Source organism: Hypanus sabinus, chromosome 11, assembly GCF_030144855.1.
Source record: "Hypanus sabinus isolate sHypSab1 chromosome 11, sHypSab1.hap1, whole genome shotgun sequence".
Classification (NCBI taxonomy): domain Eukaryota; kingdom Metazoa; phylum Chordata; class Chondrichthyes; order Myliobatiformes; family Dasyatidae; genus Hypanus; species Hypanus sabinus.
The window spans coordinates 78167200-78184501 of NC_082716.1; the positions used below are offsets into that span (position 1 = coordinate 78167200).

The window sequence follows — 17302 nt, forward strand, 5'->3', positions numbered from 1 at the left end:
TGTATACAAGTAACTGCTTACTGTGACTCCTAGTGGCTAGGGTATGCACACAACTGTTTAATATGCCCCTAGTGGTTATACAAGGTATAATTCTGGAAATTTCTTTACCGCACTATCCAGTATATAAGCCGAGAATCTGGCCCTAAATTTTGGTCCTGAAATTAGGCGGTTGGCTTATACACAGGGTGCCAACTTTGAAAAAACGAATACACAGAAGACAGGTCATATTTGTTGGCTGTTTTTGAGTCAAATTCGTTCCACTGCCGTCGCATGAATTCTATGAATGATTTGTTTAAACTCACATCTAGTGGCTGAGCACGGAGATCAAACCACCGGGGATGACTGCAATGTCCGTATTTTCAGGTTTCAATGCTGCTTTTGTCTCACCTGACAAGTGTGTTTTGAAGACGTCCCAGACAAGTAGCAACTTTTCTTTCCTGAAACCTTCGGGACATCGACTCCACACCTCTTTAACCCACTTCAAGCAAACGGCTTTGTCCATCTAGCAGCATTCTTGAACGTAAACACCCCGCGGGAATTTTCTGAGCAATCTTTGGTTTTTGTCTCAACACAAGATCACGTCTATTCATAAATCGGGTGCACCAACTTCGCGTAGCTTTGAAATTTTTGCTGACCTCACGGTGTTTTACGTCCCATTTCAATGCTTGAACTCGAATCATTTCTCTGGTAACAATGTATCCGGACAATCGCTGGTGAGCAACCCACTCTAAAACTTTTTCTTCCAGTTCTGGCCACTGGCATGTTTTCCCGCAGTTTGCACATTTCGTCTCTGGCATTTTCCTCAGCATGTCCTCTGCCTTTCTCCACTCTCTCACTTGTTTCTCATTTACACTAAACTTCTTAGCAGCTGCAGAATTATTCGTTCCTTTAGCAAAATCACCAACCTTCAGCTTGAAGCCAGCATCATATTGCATTTGCTTTAATGTTTTGTACGTGGCTGTCGCAAACTCAATACTGAGTAGACGTACTGATCCCGCTACCCCGTGTTATGTTTTAACGAGATTACAATGGGCTCTAAATGGTTTCACGGGGGTTACAATTCTGAGGATTCTTTACCATTGGAGACCTAATCCAAAATTTCCCTCCCTGATTTATTTATTAAGAATTCACTTATAACGCTCTACAATGTGTAGACCTGTTTTCTTAGCAGGTACTGGTTCACAAAATTTCCTGGTTCCGAATCCAGCAAAGCTGAATACCGGCATGTGAGATCTTATGATCTTTTCTGGTTAAATCAAAAACCTCTACCAAAGGGGTCAGCTTATACAAAGGTAACATGAAAATGTCACTTTTTTAACCTTGAAAATGGGGGGCCGGCTTATACTCCAGAATATACGGTATTCTGTATTAAGTGACTATCTCAATGGTTAATTTTTACTGCAGTATTAAATAAGTATTTTCTAATTGTTTAAATTTTATCTGTAGATTTGAGTGGAATTTTTCATCTCAGTAGTATAAAAGTAGATGTTTTGTGCTTGGTAACACACACACAAAATGCTGGAGGAATTCAGCAGACCAGGCAGCATCTATATGGAAATGGGTACAGTTGACATTTCAGGCTGAGATCCTTCATCAGGACTGGGAAAAAGACGAGTCAGAGGAAGAAAGTGGTTGGACAGCAAGAACCATAAGGCGATAGGTAAAACATTGATTTCATGAACTTCCAGCAATGCCACCTCCCACCCCACCCCTCATTCCCATCTCTCACCTCATTTCCTTACCCACCTATCACCTCCCTCTGGTACTGCTCACTCCTTTCTTTCCTTCTATCCTCTATCAGATTCCCCCTTCACTAATCAACTTTCCAGCTCGTTACCCACCCTTCTCCCCCACACCCCCAGTTTCACTGATCACCTTGTGTTTTTTTTTGTCCACTCCACCTTCCTACTCTGACTCATCTTTTCCCAGTGCTGCTGAAGGGTCTCGGCCCAAAGCACCGACTGTACTTGTTTCTATAGACGCTACCTGGCCTGCTAAGCTTCTCCAGCATTCTGTGTGTTGCTTGGATTTCCAGCATCTGCAGACTTTCTCTTGTTTTATGCTAGGTGCCATCTTTAGTTTTTCTCTTCTTCAAGTGGTAGGTCACTATCTACTTGTTTCAACTTCCTTTTGTTCTATCAACTTAATAAAATGATCATGAAGCAACAAGCTTTCTGCCTTGTTCCTTGGATTTAAACACCAAAATCTATCACACTTCAAAAATGTGCAATATTTACCAGCAGATATGTACTAAATTTAACATAAACTGACCACCATTTACAGTTGATGCTAGGATACAGCACTGGAAACAATACCCATGTCCACTACAGTTATACACTACAGTTAAATGCTCAATGTGTTCCATCCAAATTAGATCACATTCCAGAACACAATCCAATTACTCTCTCCCCCTCCTTCTAAAGTTATTTCATTTCTACACTGAAATATCAAAACGTGACAGCAAATAAAACTTTTGGTTATCAGGGTAAGCTCCTTGAATGGAAAACCTCCAACTTAAAATTTTAGAGAAATGTGGATATTACTGTTCAGAGGTACTCAGGATTAAAAAAAATGTACTTTAAGTTTTAGGTGTAGTAATGTTACTCCTTAATAAACTCCTTTAAGATATTGTGGCGAGTTCTTAACACAAAATTCTCAGGTTGTTGCATGACTCATCTAAGGGACAGTCTTCCCAATTTGCACCCCAGTCCCCATATGTTTGCAAGGAGAGCTTCAGGGTCAACTATGGCTCAGTAATTAACACCGCTGCTTCAGTTTCAGATTCATGACAATAATTTTTAAATGCAGATGCTGAAAAACTAAAACAAAAACAGAAAGCATCAGACATACTTTACCGGTCAGGCTACATCAGTAGGAATTGAAACAGGGACAGCATTTTGGTTGTTTCAAGTTCTAACAAAGGTCTCCAAGTTGAAACAGCATGCTTCCCTTTCAACAAAACCTGTTTTGCTGAATAGTTCCAGCTCTTCTGTTTTTGACTGATCCTGTCCTAAGGTGCTGTCCATTTGGAGTTTGTATCTTTGCCTCTTGATGCAAATTCTACCAGATATTCTGGTTTCCTCCCACATCACAAAGACATAAACATAGAAGATCAGACAAGATGACAACAATAAGTGGTGATTCTTTCTGAACAACTAGGATTACAACAGCTGAAATCCACAGTCACAGCCAAGGATACTTTCGTAAGCAACTTCATTTTAAGACAATTACAACATCAGCAGAGCCACAAAGGCAGACTCAGGACATGAGTGCAGTTACCCTTTGAGAGAAAGGAAGCGGGGAAGGCACGTTGAGCTGCAGGTATGATTGAGTCCTGCTACTCCCAACTATCCTGCTGGGAAACAAAATTGAAAACCTCAGAGCAAGATTATACTACCAGAGGGACATCAAGGACTGCTATGTACATGGTTCACCCCCACATTTCAGATACAGCGCTAATGCCCAAGGGCTTCACCATCCACCAAAAAGGACATCTAAGACTTTTAAAAGGTAGTGGAGGTGGAATATGCTTTACGATTAACCCATCATGCATAGACGTGGTAGTTCTGTCTCAGTCCTGCTCACACAACCTGGAACATGGAGCGATCAAGAGTCATCTATTTTGTCTGCCAAGGGAGTTTTCCACCGTAATCATGGTAGCAATGTACATTCCACTTCAGGCAGGCACTGGAGGAGCTGAGCACTGTGATCAGCAGTCACAAAACAGCACACCCTGATGCCTTCCCTGTCATTGCAGAGGATTTCAACCAGGCTCGGCTGAAGAGATCTCTAAACAATCACTATCACCTCTGGAATCAGAGGAGCCAACATTCTTTTTTTTTTTTTTCTTTTTTTTTTATGGTGGCACCTTGGTCCTCAAAGTCACCAACTTCAGCGGAACGCTTCAAGCCACACCCTCAGAGGAGCCAACATTCTGTTAAACCACCAGCAAGAACAGTTACTGTACTGTACAGTTACCAAAAAACAGTGGCTTTTATTCTACTCCCAGCAGAGACTAAAGACTGCAGCACCAGTAGTGAGGATCAAGGTGGTATGGTGAAGGGAGGTGGAGGAGCACGTACAAGACTGCTTTGAGTCAGTAGACAGGACAATACTCAGGGATTCATCTTCGAATCTGAATGAATACGCCACAGTCGTCACTGACTTCATCAAGCCGTGTGGATGAGTGCGTGCCTTCAAGAACATACCAGACATACCTCAAACCAAAAACCGTGGATAAACCAGAAGATTCAGAGTCTGCTGAGGGCTAGATCAAGGCCAGCAAATCAGTACTATACAAGAAGTCCAGATATGACCAAATAAACAATGCTGATTGAAGTTAGAGGGTATGAGATGCACATTAGCTCTGGCAGGGTTTACAAGCCACATCTTCCTACAAGGTGAAACTTATGAATAGTTATGATGCTTCACTCCCAGATGAGCTCAACGGCATTTATGCACGCTTTGAAAGAGAAAATAAAACTACATCTTTGCAAATCCCTGTAGCATCTGGTGACACTATGCCATACACCAATGTCAGAACATCTTTCAAAAGGGTGAACCCTCGCAAGGCATCAGACCCTAATAATGTAACCGGTAGGAAACTGAAAACTTGCGCCAATCAACCGGCGCGATTATTCCAAGACATCTGCAGTCAGAGATTCCTACCAGATTCTAAAGGATGACAATCATACCAGTGTGCAAGAGGAGCAGGGTGAGCTGTCTCAATGACTAGCACCTCGTTGCACTCACATCTACGGTGATGAAGTACTTTGAGAGGTTGGTCATGGCCAGAATCAACTCCTCCCCAAGAACCTAGACCAGGGGTCAGCAACCTTTACCACTGAAAGAGCCACTTGGACCCGTTTCCCACAGAAAAGAAAACACTGGGAGCCACAAAACCCGCTTGACATTTAAAATGAAATAACACTGCATACAACGTTTTGTTTTGCCTTTATGCTATGTATAAACAAACTATAATGTGTTGCATTTATGAAATTGATGAACTCCTGCAGAGAAAATGAAATTACATTTCTGCATGCAACAAAAACATTTTGAACTCCGAAAAAAAGACGTTGGGTTGAAGGTTACTTTTAAGTAAAATACTCAACGTCTATTTGAGTCCTTCTTGTATTTATGAAAAACGCCAAACTTAAATTTGCCGCCAGCAGCAAACCAAAAATAACGTCAGCCAGCTGTCAACCTGAAAAATAAAGACTATTTCACTGAACAATGAAAACATATGAATATACGTAAAATAATAGGCAATTAAAATATTTATCATACTTGTTCAGGTTGACTCACACCTGACAATGCAGTCGTATTTAGTAGGGATGGATCGATGCTTAGGGGAGTGACCGGGAAGGATAATGTGTTTTTTTCCTCTCTGAACTCACAGAAGCGTTTCCCAAACGATGTTTGCATTGCGATGATTGCAGAATGTAAATACTCCGAATTTATCATGTCGTGACCTTGTTTGAACTCTCTCAAATTGGGGAAGTGAGACAATGTGCCTTTCTGTAAATCTCTGGCAAGCAACGTCAACTTGCGCTCGAATGCCAAAACATCCTCCAACATGTGCAGGGCTGTACGTCCTTACCCCGTTGAAGAGCTGTGTTCAGCGTGTTCAGGTGCGCTGTCATGTCTACCATGAAGTGTAGCTTTTCCAGCCACTCTGGCTGTTCCAGCTCAGGAAAGTTGAGCCCTTTGCTGCCCAGGAAAGTTTTCACTTCTTCCAGACACGCGACAAAGCGTTTCAGCACCTCCCCTTTGGACAGCCACTGGACTTTGTTGTGCAGCAGGTGCCCCATCAGTAGCTACTGACACCAGATGGGTGGTCTTTATTCCTTTGGCTCTTAAACAATTCAAGACAGCCTCACAGATGTCCTCCCCCCGTGTCTGGTCTTTTAGAGGTATCAACTCAATCAGTTCTTCCTGTGGCCCGGCAGAGTTTACATACCGGCAGAACAACGCTATTTGTTCAATATCACCTTTGTCTTTAGACTCGTCACAGGCAATCGAGTAGGCCACAGCTGAATTGATGTCTTTAATTTGCTGTCTTGTGATGTCTTCTGCCATTTTTATGGTTCTGTCTTTGACAGTCTTTGCAGAGAGGGGCATATCCCTGATTTTCTGCACAATTTCACTCTTGTTTTTAAAGTCCGTGAATAGATGTTCTGAAATCTTAATGAAAGATTCTTTTATATATTCACCATCTGTAAACTGCTTCCCGTGCCTGACTATTTCCTGAGCGGCAATATAACTGGCGTATGTCGTTGATTTTCCAGACTTCATCCATTTCTGGAAATGATTTTTGCTCAGATCAACCTTCCGCATCAGTTCCGAAACGGCTTTTTTTCTCTCATCTCCATCCGGATATTTTTGAGCAAAGGCTGCGTGTTTATTCTGGAAATGCCTTGCGACATTTGACTTTTTGTTGTTTGCTAGTTTCTCATTGCATATTAAGCATACCGGTAAACCAGTCTCGTCAACAGTGAAAGCAAATGAATCTGTCCACGTATCATTAAATGTTCTGTTTTCTTCAGTCACTTTTCTTTTTTTAGAATTCTCCATAGTTGGCTTACCTTGGATCGAAAAATTAAAGAAATCGCGCACTGGCGGGTGTCAGGTATTGGCAGTGGTGACGTATATTAATAGCGATAAAAACACGTTGTAGCGGTGTGCTCACGCAGTCAGTAAACTGCAGTCGAATAACTTTATTCGAACTAAACAGCCTTGCTTTTAAGCCTCCCTCAACCCAGCCCCCATGGACGCAGATGCTGCAAAAGACGCATACTCACAAACCCCCGTAGGCTATCTCCCTTAGCCGGAATGCTGGCTAATTGTGAGCCGTTTCGGATGTGCCAGGAAATGTGTCGCCACACTTAGATTGTACAAGATCACCATAATCTTCAAATTTAGAATTACATTTCAAAAGCTAACAAACTAACATAAAATACATTTTAATTAAATACTGACCAATTATTTCCCAAAGCCACAGGGAGCCGCAGCACAGAGGTGAAAGAGCCACAAATGGCTCGGGAGCCGCAGGTTGCCGACCCCCGACCTAGACCCACTGCAATTTGCCCATCTCCACAATAGGTCTACAGCAGATGCAATTCCACTAGCTTGCCACTCTGCATTGGATCACTTGGACAATAGCAACACTTATGTCAGGCTGCTGTTTATTGATTACAGCTCAGCCATCAACACAATCATACCCTCAATTCAAATCGACAAACTCCAAAATCTGGCCCTCTGCACCTCCTCCTGCAAACAGATCATTGACATCCTCACCAGGAGGCCGCAGTCAGTGTGAATTGGCAATAACATTTCCTTCTTGATGACAATGAACACTGGCTCACCTCAAGAACACATGCTTAGCCCAATGCTCTACTTCCTCTACGTCCACCACTGTGTGGCTAAGCACAACTCAAATGCCATCTATGAATTTGTCAATGATAGAACTCTTGTTGACAGAATTTTAGATGTTAAAAAGGAAGCTACAGGAGTGAGACAGATCAGTTGGTTAAGCTATGTCGCACGCGCAATTTTGCACTCAACATAAATAAGACTGAAGAACTGAATGTAGACTTCAGGGAGGAGAAGTCGACGAACACACATCAGCCCTTATCAAGCAATCAGCAGTGCAAACAGTGAACAGTTTCATGTTCTTGGGTGTCAACATCTCTGAAGACCCAACCTGGGCCCAATTGATGTAATCATGAGGGCAGCTTGACAGCTTCTTCCCCTCTGCCATCAGATTTCTGAATGGACAATGAACTCCCTGTACACTACCCCAATATACTTTTTAAAAACTTCTTGCACCAATTTTTACTATATTGTAATTTGTTTTTTTTTATGTATTGCTGCCAGAAAATAAATTTCACGATCTATGCCAGTGATAGTAAACCTGATTCCAAAATGCTTGAATGCCAACTGGTTTTTGTAAATTACCCCAGAGTACAAATTAATTAAAAAGATTTAAAGGCAATTGGCTGGGCTTGAGTGAAAAACAGGGAAATCAGAGTGAAAATTAGACTAATGGGTGTTCTCTCTTGAGAGTTGGCTTGGACGGAGGGTTCAATGGTCTCCTGTGGTGCTGATGGTATACAAGACTGGATTAAATTAACTTTTCTATGCATAGCATTGGTGTTCATGCAGGATGAATACCGTTTTACCCTTTCTGTTTTACTGTTACAATGATGATACAACCAAGAGGATTTTTAAGTCGTTTCAGATGGCATTAAAGAATCAGGCATATTGCTACAGATCTAAAGGCCCCTGTGAACTGGACTAGACAAGGATGGCACAGAGAAAGTTGGAAATAACTCAGCAAGTTATCCAACATCTGTGGAGAGGGAAACATTGCCACTACAATCACAAGTCCTTTCATCAGAACTAGTCAGTTCTCATATTGGGGCAGCACAGTGGTAATGGTTCGCATGAAACTTCAGAGTACAGGCAACACAGGTTCAATTCCCACCACTGCTTACAGAGAGTTGTTTGCACAGTCTCCCTGTGTTCGTGTGGGTTTCCTCCAGGTGCTCTGGCTTCCTCCCACAGTCCAAAGATGTACCGGTTGGTAGGTTAATTGGTCATTGTAAATTGTCCTGTGATGAGGCTATGATTGAATCCAGGGATTGCTGAGCAGCACGGCCTGAAGGCCCAGAAGGGGTTATTCTACACCGCATCTCAGTAAACAGACTGTAAAGATGAGTTAATTGAAACTGTTGAATTTGATGTCTTACTGGTTTAGTGTGGCAATCATAAGATGAAATGCTACTTCCTAGGCTTGTATTGGGGTTTATGGAAACAGTGACATTGCTGGAGAGGTCAGAATGATAGTAAACAGGAGGCTCAGGGTAAAGCCTCAAATGGAAGCGTTGTACAAAGTTTTCACCCAATGTGTGCTTGATTTTATGTAAAGAATGCAAAATTGTGAGAATTCCTGCTTGCTTCAATTGAGCAGATGCTAGCATTTAGAATAGCACACCTAGAACAGAGGAGGCTGGGGGAAACTTGTGATTAGTATATAAATTAGTGACTAGTCTCAATCTATTTTCAACTACAGAGGCACAGATAGGCAAGGGAGTATAGATTTATAGTAATAGTACAAGGGTTAAAGAGATAAGGAAAACATTTTCATCAAGATACGGGTCTGGAACTTAGTGCTTGAAGGATTGATAAACTCTCAGTTCATTTAAGTTGTTGCATGTACTTAAAGATTAATGGCTTGCAAAGACACAGACCTTCACAATGGTGGAGCTCTTTTAGCTCAACCTGTAAAATTTCCATGACTTAAAATAGTTTACTATATAGTCATTTTTGTTGAAGAAATCTTCTGAACAGACAGATACAGAATCAGACGATTATGATTAATAATCTCATGATACACAAGAATGCTGGCATCATGCTGTGTTTAAATCTGAATCAATAGTGGTCAATGAAATAAATCGAGACCAATTAACTCATTCAAAATGAATCAAACTTGGCAACATTTGAAATATATTTTAATCTTGACAAATATTCTCTCATTTAGTAAAAAGACCACTCACAGCAAAATTTGTTTTAAAAATGTGTTTTTTGGAGAAAAACAATGCACATTTGCAATATACACCTGACTAAACATGCTCAGATAACTGGACAGGAAATCTACTGTACGTCATCAATGTTGACAAAACACAAGAAGATTCCTGCTCTTCAAACAAGCAGATAGAATTCTTCCTTTAATAATTCTTACAAATATGAACCATCCACTAATTACACAATATCTCAGTGTTGCAGTATTAAACTGGAATGAGACTGGAACTGAAACTTCTGACACAATAAACCTTGCTTCATACCACTGGGCCATAAATATGCTTGGCTGAAGGGCAGGAAAAATGCAGGCAGGTTCATGCCCACAATACTTCTTTTTCCCCCTCTGGAAATCATTGTTTTTTTTATTCCAACTGAAGTTATCCGTCCTACTTTCAATGAGCCCAATGATTAAAAGAGACAGTTTAAAAATGACTAACAATTTCTTCTGGCTTTGCTCTGTTACCTCAGCCACTAATCTCAAAAGTTCAACTTAGCAGTCTGAATTTCTGAAGCTATCATTCTGACCATTTGCACTTCACCCTGCCACTGTTCAAGCAATTTTCTGCTGTTGATAAATCCAAAGGCACTGATTAGTGAGAAAGAAAGATCAGAGTACAGGATTTTCACATCTAATCAAGTGCTTTATGTTTAATTTTAATCACATAAAATACAAAAGTGTTCAGAGCCACTATTCTTTATGTTCAATCTCACATCTCTATTAGTTGTGTTCTCTAGCCACCACCATTTCAGTCCAAGGGCATCAAAAAGTAATTATGAAACCAAGGTTATTTCTGCTCTGGACATATATATATATACATACACACACACACACACATACACACACACACACACACACACACATACACAAATAAAAATAAGAGAGGATAAATTACTCAGCCTTTAGCTGCAATGCATAATCATTCTATGTATAAGTAAACATTTCCATTAAATGGGGCCAGACGCAAAATCAAAGCTGACCAGTAGAAAACCAACTGCACGAAATTCACATTTTACTAGCTTGACACACTTCTTGAGAAATATCCAAAAACCTCAGAACAAATTAGATAAAAATAACCTTTTTGCAATGTATTATAAATCAATTATTCTTAACCAATATTTTCCTGAATTATGACCATGATGTATGCAGTATTTAATTGGCTGTACAATATTTTGTGCTATCTTGAAAGCGTGACTGGCTGCACTTGGCCAGTTTAACCGGGATCATACATTATCAGTCATCAATATATTCAACATCAGAGTGAGAGGCTTGATGAAAGCAGCCAGTTGCATCCCAGATTCACATCATCCCTGCAGTGACTGTTCCCGGTCTTGGACTATTATTTATATCTTAATCTACAATATTGTTCAGTCTGATATATTCAGTCTTGTTCACAGTTCTGGTGTAAAGTCAGTCAACTAAAAAAATCTGACTCAGTGCCTCAGTCATAGGATCAGCATATTGACTATTTCCAGCATATTCTACTTTACTCCACTTATAAAAGGACTAGCAACAATAATGATGCAAATCATACTTATGAAATCCTGCTTTGCACAAGCCCAGTCAGCAGTGCTAAAACCTTTTTGCTTGGAGGGTCATTTTTTTTTAAATGATCAAGACAGAGACCATGGACCAGGATTATTAATATTTAGGTATATAAGATTTGCTGGCATATGGAAGCCCAGGGCTCATAGCAAGAGCATGAAATGCTTATTTGACATTAGTAGTCAAATACATAGCAGACTCTCAAATGCAGACAAGTTGTAGAGATGAGGTCTAATTCACTATACAATGTTTTAACCTTAGCTAGTTACTGAAGAATTAATTGCTAATTACTGCAAGGTTGTTTTGAACCCATTAGATGCTCCTACCCACATTCTTTGACGCCAAAATTCTTCAAACCACCTTTCCCAAATATACCAAAATCATATACTGCATCAACCTCCAGATTTTGAATCACTCTACAGACACGTAGGTTTGATTTACTCTTCCAATCTGGATTGTAATAGTCTGACATCCTCATCTGAAACAAGTCCTAACCCTCTCCCCAAAACCCAAAAACAGGCTTCAACTTTTTTTTTCTCTAAATTCTGTTCAGCAGGTCTTGAAACTCTGCCCCCGCTCCATCTATTCTCTTCACCAAGGTTTCAAATTTTTCTTACAAACTTCAAGATCTCCCTCCTCTCCTCACCTTGAGATCTCGCTTACCATCAAGAAAATATGCTTTAAAACATATCTGCTGCACAATTCACGTGTGCACAATAGTCCACACAAGCTAGTTAAATTTTGAGTGAACCTGACAAAATAAGCTACTTTCTATTGGCGAACTTTTTCCTAAATTTGAGACTGGCTTGGAACTACATTGTCGTATTCCTACATTTCAAGGATCAACTTTATTCGCCATTTAGATGTATTAGGAATTTGCTGTGGTGTGTTGGTAACACATGCAAAAAACAACATTCAATGGTTATAAAGAATTATATACAAAGGATAGCAGTACAGATATGGAATTGTTCACAAATACCAGTATGTATTTACAATGCAAACAGCATTATAACAAGTGGTTTAAAGGGTTTACAGTGCTATGCAGTGATTGAGGTAATACATAGGGGGTTTGGGAGGTGCTAACTGGGACTGTTGACCAGATTAACTGCCTGGGGGAAGAAACTTTTAAAATGGTGAGATCTCAAGATAACCATGCTCCGTTCCAATAGACAACAGACAGTTCTTTATAAACTCAAGCCAAATAGATCGATGGATCCAGATTCAATTTCTAAATCAGAGCTATGTCAACTGACCTAACTTCCAGCATTGGCTGGTCTATAATGGGTTTTAGTACCAGGGACAAGATGCACTCGATTCGAAAACTGATTAACATCTAGTGACTTTTTACACATGCGATCAACTGAAATAAACTCACACTGTAATCGATAGTTGGAAAGGTCTCACATCTTCCCTGAACAGGGTCAAAAATAGCAACTTGGACTATGAAACAGTGAGAACAGTCAAATCAAAGCTCTTCTCTAAGACAAAGCTGGGTACTTCCATGATTGAAAGGTGAATAACTTAAAACCACAAAATACTGGAAACACTCAGGAGGTCAGGCAATAACACTGGACAGATCAGGTCAAAGAACCTTTACTGAAACTGGGAACATGAAAAAATAAATTAGTTAAATTACAGAGCATGCAGTGATCTATTTTGTAAACCAAAGATTGGTTTGATTCTGTAAAGCTGTATTCCTACATGTTTCTAATATACACAGTAATTGTACAATTTGGGAACCCAAAAATACTTCCCACATGTACTAATCAGACCCAGGTACTTCCAATATTTTCTGTTTTCATTTCATATATCCAGCATCAGCAATTTGTTTTTGATTTTCAGATTGTAAACCTCAATGTATTATAACATGGGCATTTGCACAAGAACATTAAATACAGTATTATATTGAGTCAAAGAAACAAGATTTTGGATGAGAGCATAAGGAGGTTTTGAAGAGACAGAACCCTTTTTACAAATGAGAGATAGCAAAGTACAGAAGATGAGAGAAAGAATTCCAACACTGGAAATGAAGGCCACTGGAGCAATAATTAAAATTGGGTCATGTAAAAGGTCATAAGTGAAGGAACAGGGATATCCCAAAGGATCACAGAGCTGGAAAAGTTATACAGTCAGATACCAAAAAATGTGGTTGCTCAAATCCTTATTTACCTTGTCTCAGTGCGGTGGACTTTAGGACCTGGCAGAGCTTGGGGCCCGCCGCCGCAGTGTTTCTGTTCCATTGATGGAAAACGATCACGATTGAAAATAAACTGGAAATAATAAAGCGATCCGAAAGAGGTGAAACACCATCGATCATTGGAAAAGCGGTAGGCTACAGTCGGTCAATGATCGGAACAATTTTAAAGGATAAAGTGAGAATAATGGAGCATGTGAAGGCTACAATTATTACTAAGCAATGCAGCGGTTTAATTATTGAAATACCTACGTTTCTTAAGTGTTTTATATGCATAGAAAGGTAAAATACAGACTGCAGTATATACTAAGACAAACGTTGACTAACCGACGCTAAATAATATCAGATGTACCTGTTCCGACTTAGAGAACTTGTGGGTTTTTTTTAATTCAATTCCCGATCCACGGTAACCTACACACGTCCTCCCATATACTTTAAATCATCTCTGGATTACTTATAATACCTAATACAATGTAAATGATAAGTAAATAGTTGTTATATTGTATTGTTTAGGGAATAATGACAAGAAAAAAGTCTGTACATGCTCAAATAACGAGTGCTGGAGAGAGAACTTCCAGGTTTTCCCGATCCGTGGTTGGTTGAATCCGCGCATGCAGAACCTGCGAATAAGGAGGGCCAACTGTATAACTAAGTGTGAAGCCATGGAGGGATTGAAACAGGATAACATTAAGAACAGCAAAAACTGCAAGTCTACCCCATCAGCAAGTTGCCTGATAGAGGTGGAACTGGATTTGTTGTGTACATTGTTGCTGCTGCTTCCTACAGAATTCCGCGGAAGCAGTCAGAGGCAGTGCATGGTCCAACAGTAGAGAAAAGGATTATCTCTTTTCCTTGTGATCACAAGGTTTTATTGAACATTGGAAATCTTGAACACAGCAAGTCCATTTCACTGGCGAGACTGACAGAGGGTTGGAAGGACTCGATTGTGCACAAGCCAGGCCCTCATCCCCTGGGGTCAACTGTTGCAGCTGCCCAGGGAAGGAGATACTGAAGACAGTGTGGCTGGATTGGAGACTGGTCCCTCATGATTGTGTTTGTCTGCAGCTGAGTGTGGCTCCAAGACACCATTCTATGCATTATCAATAGGCCATGACATTCAAGGACTTTGGCAATGTTATTACATATTTTTGTGACTAAGTTTTACTGCTATTGCAATTATATATGTTCTACGTGGCTTGAGCAGTGTGTGACTGTTGGTACCATGTGTTGCACCTTGCTGTTTTGTCAAGCACTACTAAACTAGCAACCATTTGAGGACCAGCAAGTTCAGGACTGAACAATTCTTTTTGTGGGTTGGGATAATGACAGAGGTTTGGATGTCAGTGGAGATCAGAAGAGGAGAAGCTAATGACAAAAAAGATACAAATGAAAATAAAGGCATTGATGAAGGTTTCCACAGATATGAGGTAGGATTGAAGTTAACCAATGCTCTATGTGGAACTCGGCAGACATGTACTGGTCTCAAAATTCAATAAGGAGATTGCTGAAATCTGGAGCAATACACAGAAAGCTCAAGAAACTCAATGGGTCAGGTAGCATCTACAGAGGGAAACAGAGTCAAGGTTTCAGGACAAGACCCTTCATCTGGACTGAAAGATTAAGGGAAGGAGTAAGGTTATAAATGGCAGATGATGGGTGAATCTATGCGAGAGGTGATAATTGGCATATGAAGAGGGCAGAGCTGAAAATGCACCAGAAGCTGGGAAGTGTTGACTAGAGTGATAGATGAAGTGTTGGGAGGAGTGAGGGTGAAACAAATACCCTGTGCAATTTGCCCACCCCCCATAAGCTTCCCACAAGACTCTTCACCCACACACTCCTCCCACTGATTCCACTCCCCCACTATTCCTATCCTCACCACCTCCCTCCACATCCCACTCCACTCCCTCCCCACCATGACATTCCATCATCTTCAACTTTTTGTCACTTCCACCTATCACCTCACAGCTTCTGGCACTACTCTCACTCCTCCCCACCCCCAAGCTGTGTAACACTCTCCTCTCACCTATCAGCTCTTGCCCTAACCCTTCCATTCACTTTTATAACACTGGTCATTGTCTCTTCCCCCCCCCCCCCCCCACCACCACCACCCCAATCTTTCCAGTTCTGTTGAGGAGTCTTCCTTTCCCTCCGGCGATGCTATCTGACCCAGTATTCCTCTAGTTTATTATTTGTTGCTCAGAATTCAGTAACATGGTTGTTTACACTGTTCATTCTCTAGGAAACACAGATGATTCAAGCAATCAATAATTATTTTGGTCTTCCCAATAGATATTTGTTGGAAATTCCTTAGTTTGATACAGGATGTCAGGCAGGCAAAACAACAGCTCACAGTAAGAAAGTAGTGTAACCCGAGGCAGGATGATCAGTGCACATAAGTTAGCACTTATCTCCAGAATGGCCAGGCTCTCACAGATTGGATCCAGAGGGAACAGCGCAAAGGCAAGAGGGAATGCACTGGCCAGAGTTTAGGAGACCCCAGAGAGAACAGCGCGTGTTGGAGAATACTCAATTTGCACATAATTATCACAGCTTTTAAATCAATGTCTTTTATTTCACCCTTTGCGCGGCAATAACTGGGGTTCCCCGTTCAGTGGGTATCCCGGGAATTCCAGTGCCCCCCACTACCAACACCTGAATACATCACTGCGTATGCTGAGCCCAGACTGGTTCACTTCAAGGGCCGCTATATCCAGGCTGCGGCCTGCTTCCCCCTTGACTACCCCTCCGGAGAGGCCGGGTCAGTTCGTGTCCCTTACCTTGGGCCTTGGTGAGGCGCAGGGCAGCGGCGACGACCGGTGTCAAAGGAAGCGGAGAAAACCTCTCCCCGCAACCGGGCGGCTGGAGCGCTGGTCCCTCTTCTCTCGCGAGATCTGCGCAAACCACGCCCCTCCCCGTCGCCCTGGCAACGAGGAGATCCATTGGGGCGTGATGAGCCCATTTATCGCTGGGTAATGCGTGTTAGTGAACGGGCAACCTGGCGTGGAGAGGTGAGCACGGGAATATGGGGAGGAAACAGAGGGAACAATGGGGAAGGAAGAGGAATTGGGTGGTGGGGAAGGGGAATGTTAGAGATAACGAGAAATAGGGAATGAGTGGGATAGGTAGCCTGGGGAAAGTAGAATGGTGAATGGGTACTGGGAAAAAGGGAATGAGAGATGAGATGAGTAGAGGGGGAATTGGGAATTAAGCACTGGGAGGGTAAGTTGTGATATGAATACTAAGGAAGGAATAAGGAATGCAGAGAGGATTGATGTGAATGGGGAGGGATAAAAGGGGATTGAGGAAATAGTGGGAATAAGCCAATGGGATGATGGGGCGGGGTGATTGGAAGTGATTGGGCTGATAGGAAATTGGAAAGTGGTGAGGTGATTGGGATGATGAGAATAGAAAGCAAAATGATGAGATGGGAGAAGAATAAGCAGGTAATGAAGAGGGAAACTGGTCTATGATGAGAGAGGAATTGGAAATGAGAAGATAGATATATGGGAATAAGGCAATGGGGAAATTAAAAATAGAAAAAATGGGGAATGAGGAGAGAAGGCAGTGAGGAAAAGGAGGGGGGTGGAATTATTAGGAGAGGGAACTGAGAGGCAGAAGGTGCAAAAAGACGGAATATAGGGAAGGAAAGAAGTAAAGACATTTATAGGATGGGGATTTGGAAAAGGGAAACTGAGGGAAAGGAGAGGGCCATATGGAAATGGAACAAAGAGATAGAAGAATAAATGGATAAATGAGGAATAACACTGATAAAAGGAGAGTGGGTTTGGATGTACTAAGGAATAGAAAAAAGAGCATTGGAGAATGGCAAATTAATTTGAACTGAATGGAGGGAGCCAGGTTAGCAAAGAAATTGATTGGGGAGAGGGAGGTGTAAAGGTATAAAAAGGAGGGGAAAGAAGAGAAATGTGAACATTAGGGACAAGACAGAAATCCGCTTGGGAATTGGGAATAGAATAAGT

The 17302-nt window shown here is 41.3% G+C and overlaps 1 protein-coding gene across 4 annotated transcripts in view; it reads right to left on the reverse strand.

Annotated features, from left to right (window-relative positions):
• Positions 1–16308, reverse strand: part of vamp4 (vesicle-associated membrane protein 4) — a 98603-nt gene extending 82295 nt beyond the window's left edge. Inside the window, exons 1-3 of one of the 4 annotated variants that reach the window (XM_059984810.1) lie at positions 16100–16308; positions 13861–13939; positions 13295–13395 (exon numbers count right to left, since the gene is read on the reverse strand). In XM_059984810.1, the coding sequence (XP_059840793.1) occupies positions 13295–13395; positions 13861–13939; positions 16100–16281 (362 nt within the window). In that variant the 5' untranslated portion in view covers positions 16282–16308. Of the gene's footprint in view, positions 1–13294; positions 13396–13671; positions 13743–13860; positions 13940–16099 lie in introns of those variants that run through there. The other 3 variants (XM_059984808.1, XM_059984809.1, XM_059984807.1) reach the window with 3 other exon arrangements.
• Between the last annotated feature and the right edge of the window lie 994 nt (positions 16309–17302).